This window comes from Protomyctophum parallelum, assembly GCF_964188405.1.
Source record: "Protomyctophum parallelum genome assembly, chromosome: 13".
Lineage (NCBI taxonomy): Eukaryota > Metazoa > Chordata > Actinopteri > Myctophiformes > Myctophidae > Protomyctophum > Protomyctophum parallelum.
In genome coordinates this window covers 45011493-45035318 of record NC_139708.1, presented here as the reverse complement: position 1 = coordinate 45035318, position 23826 = coordinate 45011493, and the positions used below count along the sequence as shown (strand labels likewise).

Here is a 23826-nt window from a genome sequence, read left to right as displayed (position 1 = left end):
TGATGAAATCTCTTGCAATAATATATTGAATATCGCAATATATTGAATGGTTTGATATTATCATTATCGAGGGCCTAATATCGCCACAGATATCCTATTGTGCAGCCAGGTATCCATATAGACACACACACACACACACACACACACACACACACACGGACACACACACGCACACGCACACGCACACGCACACGCACACGCACACGCACACACACACACACACACACACACACACAGAGACTCTGTTGTGTCTGTGAGTATAGTACTGGCTCACCAGGGACTCATTGGCTCCATTAAGAAGCATGTTGAGCAGCGAGATTGATTTGTTTTTCTCTCACGTCTTCCTCTGTCTTCCTCAAAAGCACTTGTGAGTCCACAGGGTGACTCACAAGTGAGAATCCTGTAACAGTAATAGTTCCACACTCACTCCAGAGGGCCACTATAGTTCCACACTCACTCCAGAGGGCCACTATAGTTCCACACTCACTCCAAAGGGAGTTGTATGCTTCAAACTTGAAGCATACAACTTGAACGATGCATTTTAACGTTAAAGCCATGAATCAGATTAGAGCAATATCAACATTGAATTCTAGATTACTTTATCAATATTGAATTCTAGTTTACTGAGGCTGGGGTGGTGGAGGCTGGGGTGGTGGAGGCTGGAGTGGTGGAGGAGAGCTTTGACAGCTGCATGTGGTCCAAGAAGCAGCTGTAGTAGTGAAGCAGAATGACGTATATGAGCTCTGATTGGAGAATGAATGAGTGACGTAATGCTCAGCTGAGAATGTGAATGAGAATTGGCAGCCGACTGGCAGCCGATTACAGCTTTCGGTATATGCGACTCGCGTGTCCCTGTATGAACTAACACTGAGATTCATGTAGTGCAGTGGTTCCCAAACACACTAATTAGCCCTGCGGACCCCCATTTGAAAAGATATGAGAGAAGATATTCTGATTCTCAACCCGTTTACTTTCAAGGACCCCCAGTTTGACATGCATTAGTCTACGGCTGCATTTCTATCTCTGGAAAACCCAATTTATAAATTGTAAAATCAACATTAATTTATCTCTGAAGATTTAGAGTTACAGACCCATAGGGGTCCATTTTGGTTCCAAACTATCATTTAGCTGGGGACCCCCTGGGACTCCCTCTAGGACCCCTAGGGGTCCCCGGACCCCACTTTGAGAACCACTGATGCAGTGGAGTAAAAGTACAATATTTGTCTCTGAGATGTATAGTGGAGTAGAAGTAAACGTACTGGGAATTGGGGAAAAAATACCAAAAAATTGTAATTATACATTACTTATATGTACTTAGAGCATCCTGTAACGATTAGTGGTATTCTGTGTACTCTACCAACTCCCACAATGCTAACTGAATGCTCTTTAGAGCAATGATTAGTGGTATTCTGTGTACTCTACCAACTCCCACAATGCTGACTGAATGCTCTTTAGAGCAATGATTAGTGGTATTCTGTGTACTCTACCAACTCCCACAATGCTGACTGAATGCTCTTTAGAGCAATGATTAGTGGTATTCTGTGTACTCTACCAACTCCCACAATGCTGACTGAATGCTCTTTAGAGCATCCTGTAATGATTAGTGGTATTCTGTGTACTCTACCAACTCCCACAATGCTGACTGAATGCTCTTTTTTTTCCTCTTCCAGGTGTTTCCTGCCGTGAATATAGGCTAACCTGAAAGCCATACTTCTCCTCGAATCCTGGAGTTGGCCTTTCTCACCGCCTGTGTGAAGTAACACAAAACAAAGACAAAGTTTTACCGTGGCAACAGCCATCTGAGACCTGGAGAACAAACTAGAGGCTTATATTTATTTATTTTTTGGGGGATCTTGGTTCCTTTCTCAAACCAGGGACCTTTCATCTTGGGCCCGTCAGTAACTTTGATAATCCCGTTGTGACTCGTCAAAGGTCGCTGGGCAACAGCTCCACCAGTGAGCTCCGGACTTCCTCTCCAGAGCAACATTAGAGAACTCCATTCTCTGGGATCCCGAGGCGTTCCCGCCCGGCAGATATTGGAAATATAAACCCTCCCAGCTCAAATAAATTATATTAAAACCAAGATGGCCACCTCCTCCTCCTCCGCGCATCATCACCCTCTCAGCATGGGCTCCAGGAGGCGGAGCCTGTCCCTCTGGATCGTCCTCCTGGGCGTCCTCACGTCTCTGGGAGGATGGAGGACTAGTAGTTCGGGGTGCTGGGGGGGGGCGTACGCCCAGGAACAACCTCCCACGACGACCACCACGACGACCTCCGACGGCGACGCAAACAACCGGACATCGGGGCCCTCCTCGGGCTCGCCTCAGGCCGCGCTGGAAACGCCCGTCTCGCCCGCGGCGGCGGAGACCAACGAGGAGACGTCGGTGCCGTCCATCGGCAGCCGCTGCTGGGGCTACTACGACGTCATGGGCCAGTGGGACCCGCCGTTCAACTGCAACGCCGGCGTCTACATGTTCTGCTGCGGCTCCTGCTACTACCGCTTCTGCTGCCAGTTCCGCGTGCACAGCCTGGACCAGACGTCCTGCTCCAACTACGACACGCCCGTCTGGGCCAACACGGGCAAGCCGGCGGTGCCCGTCACGGAGGCGCACGAGGAGCCCGACCGCGACCGCACGCACATGATCGTCTACATCATCTGCGGCGTGGCGGCCGTCATGGTGCTGGTGGGCATCTTCACCAAGCTGGGCCTGGAGAAGAGCCAGGGGGGAGGAGGAGGAGGAGGAGGAGGGAGGGAGGAGATGACCAACACCAGGTAGGACCCAGGAGGGATGCTTGGTTGATTGTCTGCCTGCATGCGTGTGTGTGTACGGTTGTGTATGGTTACATACATAAACGAATAGTTTTCATAATCCTCATGGGGGCCCATGCCTGGTTTAGCCAGGGGAGGGCGCTGTTGGACAGTGTCTTGACTGTCTTCAGTGCGGTTGGGTGCAATTCCCGAAAAACCTCATGGGGGCCCTGGCCCTCCGGCCCCCACAGACGCTACGTCACTGGAAATTGAGCCTTTGGGATGGGGTGTGAGTTAAAGCAGTCTCAACGTATAGCCTTGCATAGCGATACTAATCTCACTGAGTGGATATTAGTCTGCATACTGGGCCCTGGTTGGTTATAGCCTGGTTACAGACAAATCTGGATATCTGGAAATCCGACAACACACACACACACACACACACACACACACACACACACACACACACACACACACACACCCTCAAAGGGCCCTTGGAGGTCTGCGGACCCCACTATGAGAACCACTCATGGTGGGCGGCTGTGGCTCAGGAGGTAGAGCAGGTCGTCCAATGATCCCTGGGTCGGCGGTTCGAATCCCAGATCCTCCTGTCCACATGTAGAAGTGTCCTTGGGCAAGACACTGAACCCTAGATTGCCTCCAATGAGTCGGTCGGTGTTAGCTGAGCTCAGCTCGCCACCATTGGTGTGTGAATGTGTGAAGTGAGGATGCTGGCGTCGACTGTTCGCCGCTTCACCTCCCAATGTATGAATGAACCATTGTAAAGCGCTTTGAGCACGCTTTAAGCGCTATAAAAATGCAATTCATTAAAGGATGGAATAATGCATAGATGCATGGGTGGACGGATGGGACAATTGTCGTATGGGATGATGATGATGATGATGATGATGATGGCTGGATGAACGGGCTGATGGATGGATGGACCTATACGGGATGAGTGATGGATCAGTGAGTGGATCAGATGATTGGATGAATGAGCTGATGGATGGATGGATGGATGTGTTGATGATGGATGGACAGTGGAATGGATGTACTGATTGTGTGAATGACGGATGGTGGTAAAGATGATGATGATGATATTGTGTTAATGTCTATACATCGTAGTCTCCAGCGATAAGGAGTGGCCATCAGTCAGTCAGGATGTATGAATTATTCAAACTAGTCCATATCCCTTTGGGGATATGACATACCCAATCCCTACCCCTCTCTCTCTCTCTATCCCCCCTCTACCTGACACTTATATTTAACGGGTGACCTGTGGCACACCCATTATGCAATGCTCAGCCAATCACAGCGTGCAATACGTGCACGGACGATTCCTTCCTCAGATTTTGAGGACACAATTATAGGCTATACTCAAATTAGTATTAGTGGCCAGTTGGCAGAGACATAGACATGGAGAAGGGAGATAAAGTTATAGATAGATAGATAGATAGATAGATAGATAGATAGATAGATAGATAGATATATAGATATAGATAGAGACAGATAGATCTTTATTTATCATTGCAAAATTGCCAACCAATCAGTGCATCATATCACAAAACAACATAAAGCTAAAACAAAACACGCATGACTTCCTGTTATTGCACAACCCCTGCAGCACTATAGGCATATATATATTGCACAAACATGTAATTTTACTTAAGATAGCAGAAAAACAAAACATGTGTCGCAGCAGCAGATCATTTCTTAGCAGCATTGAGTGCAACTATACCGCTGTGGGATAGAAGCTGTTACTGAATCTGTTGGTCCCTGACTTGATCACTCTGTGCCGTCTGCCTGATGGAAACAGTTCAAACAGTGAGTGAGCGGGGTGGGAAGTGTCTTTCATAATGTTCAGAGTTTCAGCGGTCTCTGTGTAGTTCTTCCAGTGTGGGGAAGAATAGAGATGCAGGTGGAGATGAAGACAGGTGTCATATATGAGAGAGAGAGAGAGAGAGGGAGAGAGGGAGAGAAGGGAGAGAGAGAAAAGGGAGAGAGAGCATGCTGGAAGGGGAGAGAGAGGGTCGGGTGACTGATGGAGAGGTGAAGCATTTTGAGAATGCTATTTTTACAACAACAGTGTTCTGTTTGTTCTATAGAGGGCCGTACTACGGCTATAGTGGAGCCATCTCGTATTGTCGGGGCCTGGCTGTGGTTAGCCTCGGAAACCCAGACGTTTTTATTTCCAGGGAGTCTCTGAGTCCACTTCAATACGGCATAGAGTAGCGCAAACATTGCTCACCCTCTGCTGATTTCTGATCGTCTGCACCTTTGTTAAATTGACGCACACACGCACACACACACACACACACACACACACACACACACACACACACACACACACACACACACACACACACACACACACACACACACACACACACACACACACACACACACACACACACACACACACACACACACACTCCTCTCTCTCTCTCTCTCTCTCTCTCTGTCGCTCTAATGAATTAGTCTCATGTCCAACAGCTGCACACAGTTTCTGCCAGCGGATCCTGCCAGGAGCTGCCTATGCCATAGAAAGCATAGGTGAGTTCCAGGCTAGGCTGTGGTTGGAGCTGTCACTGTCACAGCGTTTGTCTTCCTGGGAGGAGGGGAGGGGAGGGGGGAGAGGAGAGGAGAGGAGAGGAGAGGAGAGGAGAGGAGAGGAGAGGAGAGGTTGTTTTATTTTGAGGGCTGAAGTATTGATCGGATCTGACTGGAACACAGCCAACTGCTAATTCTGGTACACGGAACACGGTGCGTGTGGGTGTGCGTGCGGGTGTGCATGCGTGCGTGCATTAGTGTGAGGGAGAGATAGAGGTATAAGGAGGAGTGGAGATAAAGGGAACACGAGCAAGTGAGCTTCATGCTGTGCACGTGTCTGCGTGTGTGTTTTTGTCATTATGTGTGTGAGTGCGTGCATGCACTCGATGTCGCTGCACGGCTGTCCTATCGGGTGTCAAGACATGGGCCATTAAGGGGGGGGGGGGGGGGGGGGGGGAACTCCCCGTTCCTCAAGATTCTAAAAGGCATTACTGGACATTTTCTTTGTTCATGTTGGTGCTTTTATTCACTTAGATGTTTGTGATATGTGTTTTTTACTGACACGTCCTCCTTTATACACACCGCGGCCAGATCCTGACTCGACTGAACTGTGAGTGTGAAAATCTACTCCGCAAAACGTCCACACTCGTTATGTCTCAGTGTCTGATCTCATGTATAGGATCACAGCATGTTGGCTCATAGCCCACTGTTCCTCATGGTATACTCCTTTAGCAAACAGTGGGAGCAGATACAAGCTCGCAGCGTGCAGTTTGGCGATTGTCGCATAAGTGCTTAAGTGGATAGAATTGGCTGCCTGAATTGAAACGTCTGTGGTCTGTATTACCTGTAGGAGCCGTAGCTTATTATTCAGGCCTGACGTCGAAATTAAAAAAATATATGTTTTCTAAATCATGACAATTTTCGGAAAGATTTGAGGCACATTTTAACGATTTATCAAAAAATAGCAGACCTACAAGCTCATAGCGCGCCACTCGGTGGCGCACTATGAGCTTGTAGATCTGCTATTTTTCAATAGCTAAAGCATAACATGATGCTTTAGCATCATGTTATGTACATTTACATTATGTTTACATTTACATTATGTTACACCAAAAGGGGTTCCCGTACAGAAAGGATTAATATTCACACAGTGACATGCTGGAAATGAGCAAATGCTAAATGATCCAAATGGAAATGTATAATTGAATGCTTTTTTTTTTACACCAAGAAGCGTACACCGTTGACCGCGATAGTTCAATTTACAATTTACAATTTACAATTTAGGCATTTAGCAGACGCTCTTAATCCAGAGCGACTTACATTTAAGCAAGAACAAAAGCATGGTGTCAAGGATATGTGGGATACCTGAGTTGTATATTTAAGGACATCATAAACAAAGCCTGTTCCACTGACATTTGACCAGCTGTGACTTGTCTCTCATTGGCATGTGTTAGGACCCACCCCTGGGGGGGGGGGGTAATAATGTACTTAAACTGAAGTCTGACTAAGATGTGTTGAGTCAGTGTGTGGTGTTCCATTGTAACGCTACGCGGCTACTCCGTATTCGAATACAATCTATTCCAATACTCTGAAACTCTGAATTGTGTCTGTCTCGATTATTGTGTTCAACTGTGTTATATGTGCACACCGACAGATTGCCTTAACATTTTTGGAGGTTCTACCGATGATATAGGTGGTGCTATGCTGCGGTGGGTTGGCTCACAGGAAGGGAGAGTGGAGTGGCCGTTGCTGTCTGTTGCTGTTGGCCAACGCCGTGAGTAAATATGGAATCTGTTGGTGTTTGTGCTGAGTTGAGCCGTTCAGATTTTAGAGTATTAGTGATAGATTTGTGATCACATATAGGATAGGCCTATAGGGAGACGGAAGAAGTCTTGCCTGAAACATGCGCGTGTGTACAGGAACAGGGACTATAAGTTGCCAGTTGTCTGATAAAAGGTGAACTGGTGTTCAGCCTTAAGGATCCTGCGTCTGCCTATAAGGGTGTGAGCAAAAAGCTAGCTGTGTGTGTTTGTCCTAAATGTAGTGTATGTCTGTGAGTGTTGGCCTGAACAGGGAGACAGTTGTCTTGCCTAAATTTGTAGCTACTAAGAAGGGAGGTTAATCCTCGCCTATGGGTCCCTTTGCTAGCAAAAGCATAAAATAATTGTGAAGCGCTATGTATGGATGTGACATGTCATGACAACTGATTGAGTGCTGAATGAAGTGGTCTGTCTGTGTGTGTGTGTGTGTGTGTTGTGAGAGAGGCAGACAGATAGAGTGAGAGAAAAAGAATGAGAGGTCATTGTGAAAAGTGATGTTAAGTAGTTAACAGGCTGGAGCCTAAAGTGGAGATAGATATGGACATAATAATTAACGTAACTGGATGGATCCATTCTACATGAAGTGTCAGAATCCTCTAGATGAGGAATGAGAAAAGTATAGGAAGTTGTGCTAAAACACATACTGTATATCTGAAGAGTGATCAAATGTGTATATGTATGATGAGGGAAAAAATAGGTATTTGTATTTCTTTGGAGTGAAAATATCTGACCACATCGTGTCATGTGAACCCAGCTGTTGCTCATTGTTTGAAACCATAGTGCGACATGTTTAAGCAGATAGCTGTAGAGGGAGCAGAAACCTACAGATTTCCTTAACCATATTCGTACCACATGTAGTAGGCTTTGTTCTTTTAATAGTTAAATGCATTGTAGATATTGTCTGTGTCAGAATGTGGAGCTAAAAGTAATTTAGGTACATAGTAACCACGATAGCTTCGTCTATTAAACTTCACTATGTAAATTATAGTGTGGGGTTAAACCTTTCTGAAAATGGTAGCTATAATCACTATTGTTAGAATAGTGTATTGCCTCATTCTGATCAGCTCATGGTCTAACATTCTTGTTAATTGGTAAAATGTCATGTCCCCAAGCAGTAAAATGGAGCATTCTCCCTGATGTAGTTTGAGTAAAATAGAACACATAGCCTATAGATCTAAGGAAATTGTTAGGACAGATTCTAAGATGATACATTTGATATAGTGCATACTGATAGGAAAGAGTTTAAAAAATAGCAGTTCTACAAGCATGTTGTTTAAAAAGTAAAGTAATGAAACGGTGAGAATTAGTGTTGATGCTAGCCTGGGGTCATGCTGTGAGATAATTACCCCTGTAATTAGTTTATTGTTTATTTGCTCTTCCGAGGGCTCCCCTGCTCTGTGTGACGACTCGTGTTACAGACAGGAGAGGAGTGAGTGGACCACGTACACTATAAAGCCATTTGTAGAAATTGACCAAAGCTATTTCCCTATTATGAACGTAAAGGATTACTTCCCAGAATAGTTACTTTGTAAACTGTCATTTGTATTTTAGGAGAATGTTAAATATGCCGGAAGCAATTACCGTAGTCAAGAACGAGGGTTTACAGTGAGATTATAGGGAGTATGTAAGTAGCCTTGCTGAGACATGAGGGTCATAGGGCAGGAGCCTAACTCAACGACATTAAAAAAACAAGCAGTAATGCAATACAGTGAGGACATGAATTAAAAAAAAATATATAAGATCACTTAAAGGCAATGTTGTAGAAGTGGGTCTTGAGCTGAGCTTTAAAAATGTCTACAGAGGCTGCCTGACAGGCAAAGCGAGCAGGCCAGCAGTGGAAGACCTTAGCGGCCGGTTTGGGACATATTTAGGCAAGCAGTCATGTAGGTAGGAAGGTGTGAGACCATTGAAGACTTATAGACAAGTAAAATAATTTTAAAATCAATCCTAAAAACAACCGGAAGCCAGTGCAGTGATGCCAAAACTGGAGTAATATGTTCTCTCATTTTAGTTCTAGTTAAAACTCTGGCTGCTACATTTTGGACAAGTTGTAATCTGTCAGTTGTTTTCTTAGACAGTCCTGGAAAAAGTGCATTGCAGTAATCAAGCCGAGAGAAAACAAAGGCGTGGATTAGCGTTTTTGCATCGTCCAAGGACACATAGGCTTTGATTCGTGCAATATTTCTAAGGTGAAAAAAGGCAATCTTGGTAACATGATTAATGTGTGAATTAAAATTCAATTCGGAATCAGTAATAACCCCCAGGTTCTTTACTGTACTGTTACTGTCTACTGTCAGGTTGCCAAGTCTGCTTAATATTGATTATGATGGAAACTTGCCCAATCCAACCCTTGATGCTGAGTGTCAAGCAGGGAGGCACTGGGTCCCATTTTTAGAGTCTTTGGTATGACCCGGCCGGGGATTGAACCCCGACCTCCCAGTCTCAGGGCAGACACTCTAACCACAAGGCCACTGAGCTGGAGATTATAGGGAACGTGACCGTAAAAGTGTGCCCAAGGCCCCACCTATAGAGTCCCGAGTAAGGGAAAGGTTAGTTTTGTGGTATTTGAGCCAGAGACCTGATCATGTAGGCTATGTCTTGTGTGCACGTAAAAGATAAAATTGAAGAATTTGCCTGAACACTGTGTATATATCTGGCTGATACAAGAGAATGAATTTATCAAGGATAACATTAAGGACCTTTTTTGGGCCTGACACAGGCTAACAACTAGTCACTGATTGGCAAATAAGAATGGTGTGACGATGATTGATTTGGTGACACCTTTTGCAAAAATCTAAGGAAATCCAGAAAGCTAAACCTTAAATCCAGAGCGATTTACATTAGGTAAGAACAAAGAATATGGCAATTAGATCACGTACATGGAATATGATTGTAATAGCAGCTGTAATTGTGATCATTTAAAATATAGTAATTTGCAGTATGCAAAACGTATGCATCTGTCAGAGTAAGCCTGCTCTTGACCTGTTACCATGGAGAGGGAGAGATACAGGCTACAAACCGCTTACTTGATTTTTAAGATCACACTGTGGGAGGTGTGATCATTGCACTGAACTTTGAGACACCTACTGAACTGAACTGAACTGTACTGAGACACTGTGTGAAGGGTTTTGGGCACCCTGCAAAGGATGGGTTCAAATGCAAGGCAGAGCTGACGTCTGCAACAACAATGGAGGATATGTTTTCGACATCTGATTTTGTGAGACCTTGGGAACTATGGCTGTGTTCTCCTCCACGTCATCTGCTGATTTTGTGGCCAGCAGGAACTGTGTTTACTCTCTCTGTAGTGATGGTGAGAGGTGTGGTAAGAATGACAGATGCATATTGACAAAATAGTAAGGAGGGATTATCAATTATGGCTGCTATGAAAGGAAATGGGTGGTTGGTCTGGTAAACTTTAAAATGGTTGTGCTTCAGGATCTGACTTTATTTTTACCTTATCTTGACTTGGCCAAGGATAGGGAAAACAGCTGGCCTAGTGCTATTTGAAATGTTTATGACATAACGACATGGTCAAAGCAACTACACAGAATTTACTGCAGGTTATTTCCATGGGCTGAATGTAAGGACATACTATGATCAGGTGCTCAGAGGTCAGATACCAAAAATACTAATGTAAATTAGTGGAGTTCAATAGTACAGTATTAGATAAAGTTATAGATCATATGTGTGTGCAGCAATACACTCATTCAAATAAAAAGATGAACAGTTAAGATTCTACTGCAGTCATATAGGTCATGTAACAGTGTAAAATCAGTCAATCTCTACATTGTATTGTATTGGTTAGAGAATTAATTAGGATGTGAGTACAGTGAGTGCAGGCATAGTTTTGTAAAATAACAATTGGTTTAAGCTATGTTGTGTTACACTCTTGTCTTCAGGGCCGGTGAATTTACATTGGTAAATAGGATGTGTGTCACAGGGAAGATGAGAGAAGATGGGAGGTGAGATTACATTTATTGTCAGAGTAGAGTACAAGTAAAGTACAGCGGAACGTATTTTCCGCATCTTATCAATAGTGTTGACATATTAGGAAGGAGGATACTGTTGTATCTGAATGAGCAGCACCACTAAATTCACTACATTAGTAAGAGCAACTATGAGCTGTGCAGTCGTCATTTAAATAAGTAAATAAATAGGGAATATAGCAGGGAGAAGAAGAAGACACTGACATCATAGATGTCATTTATAGAGTAACTTTGAGTAGCTATTTTCATCAGGGCAAGAAATAATATTGATTGATGTATTGGCTGGCTGCGTGAGTTAAATTTAAGACTGAGAAATGTATTGGCTGCATGAGTTAAAATTAAGACTGAGAATGATAACCTGTTTATCAAGCTGGAGTTGCTTGGGCTTACTAAAAGTTATGAGTTACACATTGTTCAATTATCTAAAGGTCCAGTAAGGGGCTGTACACCGATGGTGGAATGGAACCAAAGATAGGAGTTGTTGTACATTCTAGAATATAAGTACTATATGATGTATTTACAAGATATTATTCATAGGAGTCACACAGACTAATGTGAGTGAGTCCGCAGTTCTGGTTCAGGGGACGCCCTGAAATAGACAAAGTATTTAAATACAATGTGTTTCCTGTATAAATGTATGAATGTTCTGATCCAGGTTTCTTTTTAGGTTCAAGGTGGAGGCGGTCCAGATTCATATGTTTGTGGAATGATTTACTAATGAAATGACTAATCTTTGCATGTGTGTGCATGTGCGCCGAAATGGTTATCTTGATGTGTTTACAGAAGAGAAGTATCATTGGATTTTGGAAGTCAAATCTGTGAGTATTACGTGAGTAAAATGCAACATATTGATGTTCAGAATGTTTTACTGTAGTTATACAATTTATAGTGTTGAACAGCGGTATTGTTTGAATTATGCCATACTAGTGAGACATGAGAATGTATTTTTAGGCAGTAGTTATACAAATGCGTGTAGACACGTTGGAAGGTGGTGGACTGACAGTAAATGAGATGGTTATAGTGTCAGCTGGTAGTCAGCTGTGAGACCCCCTGGGTTTAATTGCACCCCTACAGAAGGCTTTAGAGGCTCTAATGAGTTAATGACATGCCTACACCTTCTGAGGGCAGTCGGGAACCAACTGTCTATAAAGTAAGGTATATTTAGTAAAGTATTTGGTCCACCATCAACACTAAAATTAGTGACTAGGTAGGTAGGGTAGGAATTAATGGTTTGTCAGTATGTTTTTTTCAGCTCCGTAAATAATGAAAGTCGTTTTGGGAAAAACATGACTTAAATCTGGATCTGGCGACATGGCTAAGTATCGAATGTGAATGATAATATGTGGGGTGTCATATTTCAGAATCATACACTCTACAGTATTTAGTTATTGCAATAACAAGGCCTAAGTTCAGAATTATTGTGCGGAGTCGGGTTAATTGAATAAATGAATAGTCTATGGATGAATAGTTTATTTTGGTACTTACATTTCCATGTTTAGAAGACAGTTGTGTTACATGTTAAGGTTGACACTGAATGGGTATAGGCTGGTAAAGTTTATTATGCCGACTCTTGTTGAAGATAATACAAGATAATAATGTGCCTGCTAATTATTGTACCTATAGTTTCTGGAAATCCTAGTATGCTATTCAGGCTGGATGGGAGAGAAGTATGTTTGATTGATGCATTAAGCTCAACTTGGACTGATAAAATTGATGGAATAGAAAGGGATTTTGTTGTAACTACTCATGTGGAAACAGAAATGCCCTGTATGCTCATGCCCGGCTCCGTTTAGTTTAAGTTATGTTATTGATATGTATTTTTTTGTGTATAGGCCTACCACTGGTTTTCTTTATTTTTCAGATATATGATGAGGATGGCTAAGTCCACACTGATGTTCCTAAATGAGGGATTAAGCTCTGGACCATTCTTCGGAAAGAATGATGCTGTGTCACCTGTGCGGTGGAGATTGGTCATTGCAGCTGTTCTGGAAAGATGGCCAATCTGAGAGCTGAGCCCTGTGAAGGAGCAACAGGACTGCCAGTTTGGATTGCCCTGTGCAGTTTTAACCGTGTGATGCCTGCAGCACGCTGTCGAGTGTGCAGATGAACAGTTCTGAACGGACGGCTTCGCTTGTTTGTTGTTGACGTAGGCCTGAGGGTGGTTGCTCTAAATGATTTTGAAGAGGGCCATGTAGGAATTTTTTTACCTGATTGTTATCAGGGTCGTTTCGCCTACTTCTACGTCCAGAGACATGGGTTATGAGTTCTTAAATGAATAAATGGGGGAAATGTCAAGGATATGTGGGATACCTGAGTTGTATATTTAAGGACATCATAAACAAAGCCTGTTCCACTGACATTTGACCAGCTGTGACTTGTCTCTCATTGGCATGTGTTAGGACCCACCCCTGGGGGGGGGGGGTAATAATGTACTTAAACTGAAGTCTGACTAAGATGTGTTGAGTCAGTGTGTGGTGTTCCATTGTAACGCTACGCGGCTACTCCGTATTCGAATACAATCTATTCCAATACTCTGAAACTCTGAATTGTGTCTGTCTCGATTATTGTGTTCAACTGTGTTATATGTGCACACCGACAGATTGCCTTAACAATGGGAATACATCACATAAAAGCATTTATCATGAAACATGCGTAAGCTAAGAAAGTAACAGTGGAATATCTATATTATGAGACTATACATACACTATACATAATAAACTATACATATTCACTACTATGCTATACATATGTACTATGGCGTGCTATGACTATATACAATACAATTATAGTGCTGTCTACATAACATGCTATAAGTCTGTGTCAAATGCTATCTAAGCCAACAGAAATGCTATCTAAGGGGTTAGGGTAAGTGCTATGGGCCATGATGGAGTCTGAAAAGGTGGGTTTTCAGGCTACGGCGGAAGATTGGGAGTGATGCTGCAGTTCTGACTGCAATGGGAAGTGCATTCCACAGTTTTGGAGCCAGAAGGGAGAAGAGTTCAAAGGGGAATCCCCACCACCCACGGCAACAACAAGCTATTTTAGAGGAAGCTTGTCAGAAACAAAGACCCTGCAACCGATCCGATATTATATCGGGATCGGCCTCCGATCCAGCTTAATTAATGTATCGGAGATCGGATTTGACGCCACCGATTTACGCTCCGATACAGGAGGGGGACACGTGTTTAATGTTTACTATACAGTCCGTCCTGCACAGACAGTGCAGTGAGCGAATCCAACCTCCAGTATGTACAGACTGCAAACAGTTTATAGAAAAAAGCCCCACTAAGGTGCAATATAGAATGGAATCACTTACAGACTTAACAGTAATAAAAGTATAAAGTTTACCCGTCGTCGCACGGATCAGTCAAGTCACTGCATGCGCAGTTCAGTTGTGTGGAGCTGCGTTCTGACGTTGTTGATGAGATTGCTCTTGTAATCCATTCTTCTGCTAAATATTAACTGCACACACGTGCTGTTTAGCGTGTGATTAAATATTTGTAACTTTATAATTGCCATTGAAAAAGAATGCTGCTGTGACGATGATGATGATGATGAAGAATAAGCGCGCGTCGTCGTCGTCGCGGTTAAATCCGTCTTTATATAATTGGCTCAGTTACCAAACCACGACATTGTTGTCAGAAGCTCAAATATTCATTCAGATTGTAAGTTTAGTGCAATTAAACACTTCTTATTCTTATTTTTACAGGTTAAACACTTAACCATAAACATCCCCTCTTTGAATTTAAATGTAAGGCATTTGTACAATTAATAAATGGCTTATGGAAAGTTAATGCATTTTTTTGTATTTATTTGATTTGCTATGTAGCCTACAGCAAATATCGGATCGGCAAATATCGGATATCGGATCGGATCGGAATTGAAAAATCAGTATCGTTGCATCTCTATAACACGGCAAGTACAGTGTCAGCACAGTGCAGTATTATTATTATTATTATTATTATATTAGTGGCAGAGAAAGCATGGGGTGATATGATATGATATAGTACTTTATTCTCAGTTCACACTGAAATTTGTCTTGCGACACAGCAGCCAAGTATGCAGAAGAACACATATACACACATTTGACATGACACAAAGAACAAGACAATTTACACACATGAAGACATGAAGACAAGAGCAATATCCACCGCTATTGCTCTTGTCTTCATGCTGTCTTTATGTATGTAAATTGTCTTGTTCTTTACTAGAAAGATGTCTTTACTTGAAAGAAGTCATGCTGAGACTTAATCTTACAATGGAGACCTCAGAGAGATTTCTGCCCACATGAACTACGGCGGAATGGAGAGTGTAGTAGTACATCCACATGTTTTGTTTTGTTTTCATAACGGCTTCCATTCATTGTCTTTAAATATTGCATTTGAAACTGAAGGATGATCAAATGAACTGAAATAAGACACTGGGGTGTAACTAGTTGAGTGCTCTATAGTTCCCTCTTTTTAACAATGCCCAAGAGCGGGAGAAATATACAGTAAATGCCCTGGAAAAAACTCAAAAAAGCACACGTTCCTAATTTAATGGGTCTCTCAGTGCACACAGTTAGTGGTTATATCGCTCGCGCCAAGGGCACTCCATCGATGTACTTTTTTCCCCCCAGATTGAGCTGGAGTAATAATGCACAGGTGGAGAATGCATTAGCCCATTTTGGGCGTGAACCCCTTTTGGTGTTAGCAAATGCTTTAGCTATTGAAAATCGAGTGAACTGAGTGGTGCAACTCCCCTCTCTCTCCCCCCCCACCCCCCTGTCCCCCCCCCCCCCCTCTCTCTCTCTCTCTCTCTCTCTCTCTCTCTCTCATTAGCAGGCAACAGGCAGCACTAATACCTCTCTCGCTGTTTCTGGCAAACAGCACCTCTATAGTCATATACTCGTGCTCATGGCCACATAGGTACGCACGGACATTGCTGGTTGTAGGAGTGGTTACACCACTCAAAAATAGCAGATCTACAAGCTCATAGCGCGCCACCGAGTGGCGCGCTACGAGCTTGTAGATCTGCTATTTTTGAAAAATCGAAGAACGACTGACATAGTTAAACATAGCTTTTTCAGAAAACTGTCATGATTTAGAAGACATTTTTAGAATCTGATCTCGGGTCAAAAATGGGTTAGTAGAATATCTCTTTGTAGGTCTTGAATACAAAGCAACCTTCATTGCATATATATATTATATATATTAAATATAATATTAGTATACCGCCGATGGCACATGCCCTGTGCTTCTCCTCGTGCGGGCCCCATTCAGCCAGACCCAAATAGAGAGAGACAAAAGTGACGGATAAAAAAAAGACAAACGGGGATGAAGAAAAGATAAGAAAGATAGAAAGTATAAGAGCAAGCCAGGGAGAATAGAGAAGATGATTGGCATGTTGCGACAGAGAAAGAGAGAGAGAGAGAGAGAGCGTGCGTGAGGGAGGAGAGGAGAGAGGACGGGGTGGTGGATGTGTGTGGGTGAGAGAAAGATATATTATGGACGGTACGTGTTTGTGTGTGACACGGAGAGAGAGCGACAGAGAGACACAGCGACAGAGAGAGAGAGAGAGAGAGAGAGAGAGAGAGAGAGCAGACAGGGGGGCTGACGCAGATCAGCGCTGTATCGATGCGACGGAACCACGATGATAAAGGAATCCTCGCAAAGGGCGATTCACTGGAGCGCAAGGGAGGGAGGGAGGGATGGAGGGGGGGAGGGAGGGGGGGAGGGAAGGAAGGGCGGCTGGAGGGAAGATAGGGGGGGAGGGAGGTCTGAACGGCTGAGCTCTTGTAATTCTGCTGATTTGCCATTGCGGGCCACGGATGACTGGCTCGCTGGGAGGCAGAGGTGCATTTTTACAACAACAAGTCTCAGCCAACAAGTCTCTGAACGTTGATCTAAAAGGACATTTTGTTCTCTAGTAGTGCTGCTAAAAGATGCCTTCACCTTGTAAGTGAATACTTACCTATATGTATTCTAGTAGTGCTGGTAAAAGATGCCTTCACCTTGTAAGTGAATACTTACCTATATGCAGGGTTTCCTGCACAATGTTGTTGGCATGGCGCTGCGTCATGCTTGAAATAAATCGCGCCATGCCAAGCTAGGGGGCTAGTGAATCATGGTGTGTGTGTGTGATATGAAATGTCCAGTGCCTCCCCCAGTGTCTGCCCAGTGGCTCCCCAGTACCTCCCCTGCAGTGTCCCCTGAGTACCTCCCCAGTGTCCCCTGAGTGCCTCCCGAGTGTACCCCTGAGTGCCTCCCCAATGTCTCCCCAGTGGCTGCAGTTTCTCCCCAGTGTCCCCTGAGTGCCTCCCCAATGTCTCCCCAGTGGCTGCAGTTTCTCCCCAGTGTCTCCCCAGTGTCCCCCCGAGTGCCTCCCCAGTGTCCCCCCCCCCCGAGATTATTGCCACGACAGGGATGCGGTCAGGAACGAGACATAGTCGAATTCCGCAAGCATCACTGAAGTGGCAATAATCACGTTAAACCACACCCTCAAGTGTAATATTGCAATTATACAACAGTTACCCTTAAAACTAATAAAATGGCTGAAAAAACATTTATTTTAATGACAGATGTAGTCACTACGACCACAAATGTCCCACGAAACTAGGTAGCCTATAGCCACCCAGTTTGCTGGGAGAACAGAGCAGCTGCATTCTTTGTTTTGATTAGGTGTGGAGTGGTTTTGAGGCGCTTCCTATTCATGCCAGTCCACTTCCTCACAAACAGTCCGGTTCCGGATGTTGCCTGTCAATTCAACTCCATGCCCAAATATGGAGGAATGACGTCATAGTATTGACAGCAGTATTGTCTTTAGCTAATAGCTATCCTGCAATATGACGTAATCATGGAATGACATCACAACCATATCATTGTTCTTCATAAATAACAGCGCTCATTGGCGGTGGAGCTGCTGTGTGAAATGTTTCACTGGACGGTACATCTGGAAGGAGAACATCGGAAGGACCAGGCTGCTGCTGTGGTGGTCGGACACGAGATCTACTGCTTTGGAGGAGACGGAAACCAGAGACGAGATCACATTGAAGTACACGTCTTCAACACAGCGTCTTTATGTTGGAGGAAGTTGACCCCAGGGACCCCTGGAACAGGAGAACCTCACCTTGAGGTTCCCTCCAGGCGCTGTGGCCACACAGCTGTGCTGATAGAATATACTGTCTACCTCTGGGGAGGTTATGCCTTCAAAAACTATACACATGAGTACTACAACCATCTTTATGCATTTGATGTCGATGCCCACAGATGGTTCAAACCACAGGTTTCTGGGACCGTTCCAGAGGGGAGGTACCACCACTCAGCCTGTGTTTTGGGGAAGGTCATGTTCATCCATGGAGGATTGACCAAGACTGGACTCACTAATGGCATCTACAAGTTGGACTCCACCACAATGGTCTGGTATTTAATCAACACCAGAGGAACTCCACCTCCTGCTTCATCAGATCACTCTGCCACCATCATCGGGACAAAGATGTTTGTACTTGAGGCCTGGAGGTTGGGTCAGTACCACAACACCATGTTTGACACAGAGACCAACGACTGGATGAACACACCTTCTACACAGCTTCTTCCAGAAGGACGCTGGAGTCATTCAGCCTTTACCTTCAGTGGAGAGCTGTACATATTTGGTGGCTGTAATTTTAAAAATGACCATTACTTCAATGATCTGTGGAGATTCAACCCAGAAACCTTCTCCTGGAAGAAGGTTGAGCCCAAGGGGAAACGCCCACATGGGATGAAGAATATGTGCTGTTGCATGCTGGGAGATCGTGTCATCATCTTTGGAGCAGACAACAGACCAGGTGACCTGTATGTCTTAGACTTCAGTCCGAGCCTCAAGACATTATGTAAGCTAGCAGTTATTCAGTACGGTCAGGAGCAGTCTGGACTCCCACACAACATCAGGTGGGAACTGGCAGCCATGACTAGCAACAGCAGCTGAGAAAATAAACATACAGTATATTACCAAATAACAGCCCATGCTCAAATAGCCGCCTAGCACCTAATAAAGGCCCAGGTTCTGACCAGGGGGGCAGTCAGCCAGATATTTCGTGAAGCCTCATTTGAAATCGGTAGTTCATATAATGGCCTGTTGTGGCGCTGGACCGGACCCAAAAAGCCCCATAGCTCCATAGAGGCCCATGTATTTTGGCCCAACTTCACCTAGACTGTATTACCTTAATAAACATGGTCATGAATACTTTCTTCTTCCAGTCACTAGTTTAAAGTCTCATTTCTAATGTCATAATATTCTTTTTGGAAAATGATGGTCCCATTAATTAAAAAAATGACCATAAAGAAAAAAAACCATCGCGTATGTTCTGAGGGGCGTGGCTACCATTACAGTCTATGATCGGGATTCCCCTCCCACTCGAGTCAAAATAAAAACCAACGGAGAAGAAGGGGGGAAGTCCCGCCTCGTTGTCTGGGCAGCCAATGACCAGCTGGTATACAAAACGGAGCCAGCCAATGGCCAGCTGGTACCAAAGATGGCGACTTACATCAGGAATTAGCATATTATTACAGGCTTCATTTTACGTTCATGTTAGACCCGGGGAACGCTTTGTCCATATTTTTTACAGTCTATGGTTCTGACACCATTTTGCGTAATAACCGCCTCCTTCAAATAACCGCCCTCGTACCATATAAGCGCCCATGGGCCGTTATTTGCAAACTTAATCAGCCTCAGCCCTCATTTCATTTATATTATTATATGCGTGTTCACCGTGTTGAGTTTGCAGATCTCCGCACGCCACTCCATCACCTCACAACAGCGCAACACCAGTACTCCACATCCATAAAATAAATCTATAGGCTATAGTTTCACAAGTGCCTATGCAGCCGCCTATGCACAACCAATTGTTTTAATGCAAACTGGTACAGTATATATTATATTCTGTGAAATGTTTTAGCGTTTCCTGCACAATGTTGTTGGCCTGGCGCTGCGCCATGCTTGAAATAAATCGCGCCATGCCAAGCTTTTTTTCTTTCTTTTTTTTCTTTTTAGGGGGCTAGTGAATCATGGTGTGTGTGTGATATGAAATGTCCAGTACCTCCCCAGAGCCTCCCCAGTGTCCGCCCACCGGCACGTAAAAATTACCACCGCTTAAGTGCCCTTGAGCAAGGCATTGAATTAGTTAGTCTATACATGTAGCAACATAATTCATATTTTAACATTTTTGAATAAGAATTTGAACGTCTTCACTCAGAAACCTTAGGTTAGGTTTCAGAAGGCGTTTTTAGAATCGTCCTCGGCAGCATTTGCATAAGTAACCTATGTGCGCTCGGTGACCTGTCTGTCAGTGTGCAGCGGTGCGTTCTGTGCTGCTGTAAGTGCCGTGCGCCATTTGAAAAACTATATAAACTTGACTAGGGGGTCAACGTCATCCGTTTAAGGGCTCAATGACCCCTTTTGCGCCCCCCTGTTTATTTGTTTACTTGGATCCCCATTATAGCTATACTACCTTAGTAGCAGCTACTCTTCCTGCCGGGGTCCACACATAATACATTACATCATATTATGAAATACATTTGACAAGACTGTAAGAAAAACAGTTAAAAACTAAACTATACTAAACTAAATATAAAAAAAGTAATTACCGTAATTTCCGGACTATAAGCCGCACCTTTTTACCCATGATTTGAACCCTGCGGCTTATACAACGATGCGGCTTATCTATGGATTTTTACAGCTAACGCAGAGCCATCTAAGGCTCTGAGCTAACGAAACGGCCACTAGGGGGCCACCTGCGGCTTATAGTCCGGTGCGGCTTGTATACGTACATATTTGGGATTTTCCCTAAATTTGGCTGGTGCGGCTTATATTCAGGTGCGCCTTATAGTCCGGAAATTACAGTAATAAATATTACATCGCAACCATGAATACAATTTCAGTTTGAGTAGCCTACCGTTACAGTATGAAATATTTTAAACAGTGTTCAATGACCATCATCAAAAGCAAGTGACATGAGATTTTTATTCTTTTAATCTGATTTACTTGTTGCCCGTCTGATTTGTGATGGAAGACTATGCAGCTCTCTCATTGCTCTATATATATTACTGTGTATTGCATTGCATTAGTTTTTGAGATGGGAAACGTAAAAAGACCTTGTGCTGAATGTCTGGTATTGTAGGTGTGTTCATCAGAGCTGAACTTCAGCCTGCAATACAGGACAGCCGGAACTTTAGATATATAATAATAACAATAACAATAATACCTCTGACAAAAGACAGCAGGGAAATATGAAGTCTGTCCTCCATCAGTGGCCATCCCAAAGTGGCATGCATTCTGTTGGTGTTTGTTCTTTTTGTACAGCACAGAGCAATACGTGCAGCTCTATTTTGGACCAATTGTAATTTCACTAAATCCTTTTTTGCAGCACTAGAAGACCATACCATTGGACAATAATCCAAATGAGTGAGGGCCAGTGTTTGCACAATTTGGGGAATGCATTGTTTGTGGTACAGTATATATTTGGAACATCTCTTAAAGTGCGAGACCACTTTGGTAGAGGTTTGGTTTGTGTAGTTACCTTGCCATGATGGAACTCTAAATGTGGACAAGAAAAAATAAAATAAAATAGAAAGTACTCGCTATGTACAATGTCCCATTTCACAAGTTTTCAAATGTATGGAAATCTTTTGAAAATAGCCGATCTACAAGCTCGACGCGACGCATTGTGAGCTTGTAGATTGGCTATTTTTAAGTACAAATATCTCAAAGCTGTTTTCCAGCACTATTTGGAAACAGCTGCGTTCGGTTGGTGCACTGGTTTAAATCTCCCGTGCTCTAAACACTAAACAGCGACTGCCATGAGCTGTGATGGAGAGCGCAGTTTGTGCCTGAACAATAAATGAAACAGAGAGAAAGAGCTGGCGATGGAGAACAATACGGCCAAAGCAATAGAATGCTTTATGGAAAATGTTCCCTGGTGGCTCATTCTGCAGACCGTGTGCCCTTGAGCACAACGGCTATTCGGGGGGAATAACTCATGGTAAGTGGGTATAGCGCTGTCTACGTCCAAATAAAAAGGTCTCTGTGCGTGCGTGGGCATGCATGTGTGTGTGCGTGCGTGCATGTGTGTGTGTGTGTGTGTGTGTGTGCGCGCACCAAAGTTTTGAGCCAGCTGGATCTCTTGTCTAGCCTGGCTAATAAGCCAGACCGAATCAGCCTGTTGGCAAATAAAAAATTGCCTGCCGGCGGATTACGGTCTGGAGAGGCTCAATTGTATACGCCCATTTCCTACACCAGAGAACTGGTGTGGCCAATCGGGACACGGTATGCAATATGGGCGGGCTTTGGTACAGTGACGTTCAATGCTTGAGACCTTTGACTGACAGTATAGCTCTGACCAATTGCGTCAAAGAGAAAATGTTTGAACCCGCCCCCCGGGAAACAAGGTCCATACACAGCATCTCCAGACTCAAATACCACACGACAGTGTGATTTGAGTCTGGCTTATTAGCCAGGCTATCTCTTGTCATTTTAGTGTAGTTGATGTGTGTTGTTGTATGATCATGTGTGTATCACACATTAACATACAATGCACACACACACACACACACACACACACACACACACACACACACACACACACACACACACACACACACAGGTTTGTATTTTGTTGTTCAGCTTGCATGATATTTAGATTCTCAAACTCGGGGACAAAGTGTAGTGTGTGGGCATGGGGACATCATGGAATGGTTTTAACCAAGATAATGCAAAAATAAGGCTTTTCCTGCAGTCTTAGAATCTTTAACATATTCCCCCATTTCCACTGGGATTCACGGGGCGAATGGATGAGTGTGGCACAGCACAAGTATTTGGTTTAACTTTGGAACAGACCCATCTTGTCTCTTACTATCATAGTCTCAGTGTCCTGCATCAGATCATGTGTCCCTATACTGTACAAATCAGGTTCTCCAATATAGCCTCTTCTGTTTGTGTGTGTGTGTGTGTGTGTGTGTGTGTGTGTGTGGTATATGCCAATGTGTGTCTTTGTCTGTGTTTGTATGTGTAAATGTGTGCATGTGTCTTTAATCTTTAGTGCCCGGTCTTCATATTTTTTCATTTGAAATATATTGATGAGTGTGCATACTAATCCCACTGAGGTTGCACATACTGCACACACACACACACACACACACACACACACACACACACACACACACACACACACACACACACACACACACACACACACACACACACACACACACACACACACACACACACACACACACACAGAAGCTCTTTGGATGAAGAAGGCATATGTTAGAGGTTACTGTATAGGTTACAGTCGATATAGTCCTTGTGCATACTGTATACAGCACGTGGGGCACGCTTAATTGGAATGCTGGGAATTATAATTATACAGTAATGTATGACATAACATCCAGCCAGTAGTTGTAAAAGGAGCAATAAGCATGTACTTAATGGTCAGCACAAGCTTACGTTGCACAGGCTAAAGCTAATATCTTCCCTATGGGGTTATAAAGCTGACCAGTCAGCACAGCCAGGTTACTGTATGTGGCGAGGCAGGCGGAACTAGAACTTGAAGGTGAGCACGTGACTGCTCTCTGCTTAAGGCACCAAACACGGTATGGCGTCGGATATCGTGGTATCATCAGCTGGCATTTAAACAGAAGTTTAACGAGGCAAAAAGGACACCAAAACACAGAGCCACTGCATAATGGCAAGGCCCGCTGGTTGGGTG

The 23826-nt window shown here is 43.9% G+C and overlaps 2 protein-coding genes across 2 annotated transcripts in view; both read left to right on the top strand.

Moving 5' to 3' along the window:
• Positions 1-23826, top strand: part of LOC310868710 (protein shisa-9-like) — a gene marked incomplete at both ends in the record, with an annotated part of 228195 nt that overhangs the window by 13061 nt on the left and 191308 nt on the right. The gene's annotated exons all lie outside the window — the stretch shown is intronic.
• On the top strand, positions 2085-19049 carry LOC310869575 (kelch domain-containing protein 3-like; the record flags this gene model as incomplete). The annotated part of the gene is made up of 2 exons (XM_083780387.1): positions 2085-2718; positions 18283-19049. The coding sequence occupies 2 exons, from the start codon at positions 2085-2087 to the stop codon at positions 19047-19049; spliced, it is 1401 nt and encodes a 466-aa protein (XP_083636513.1).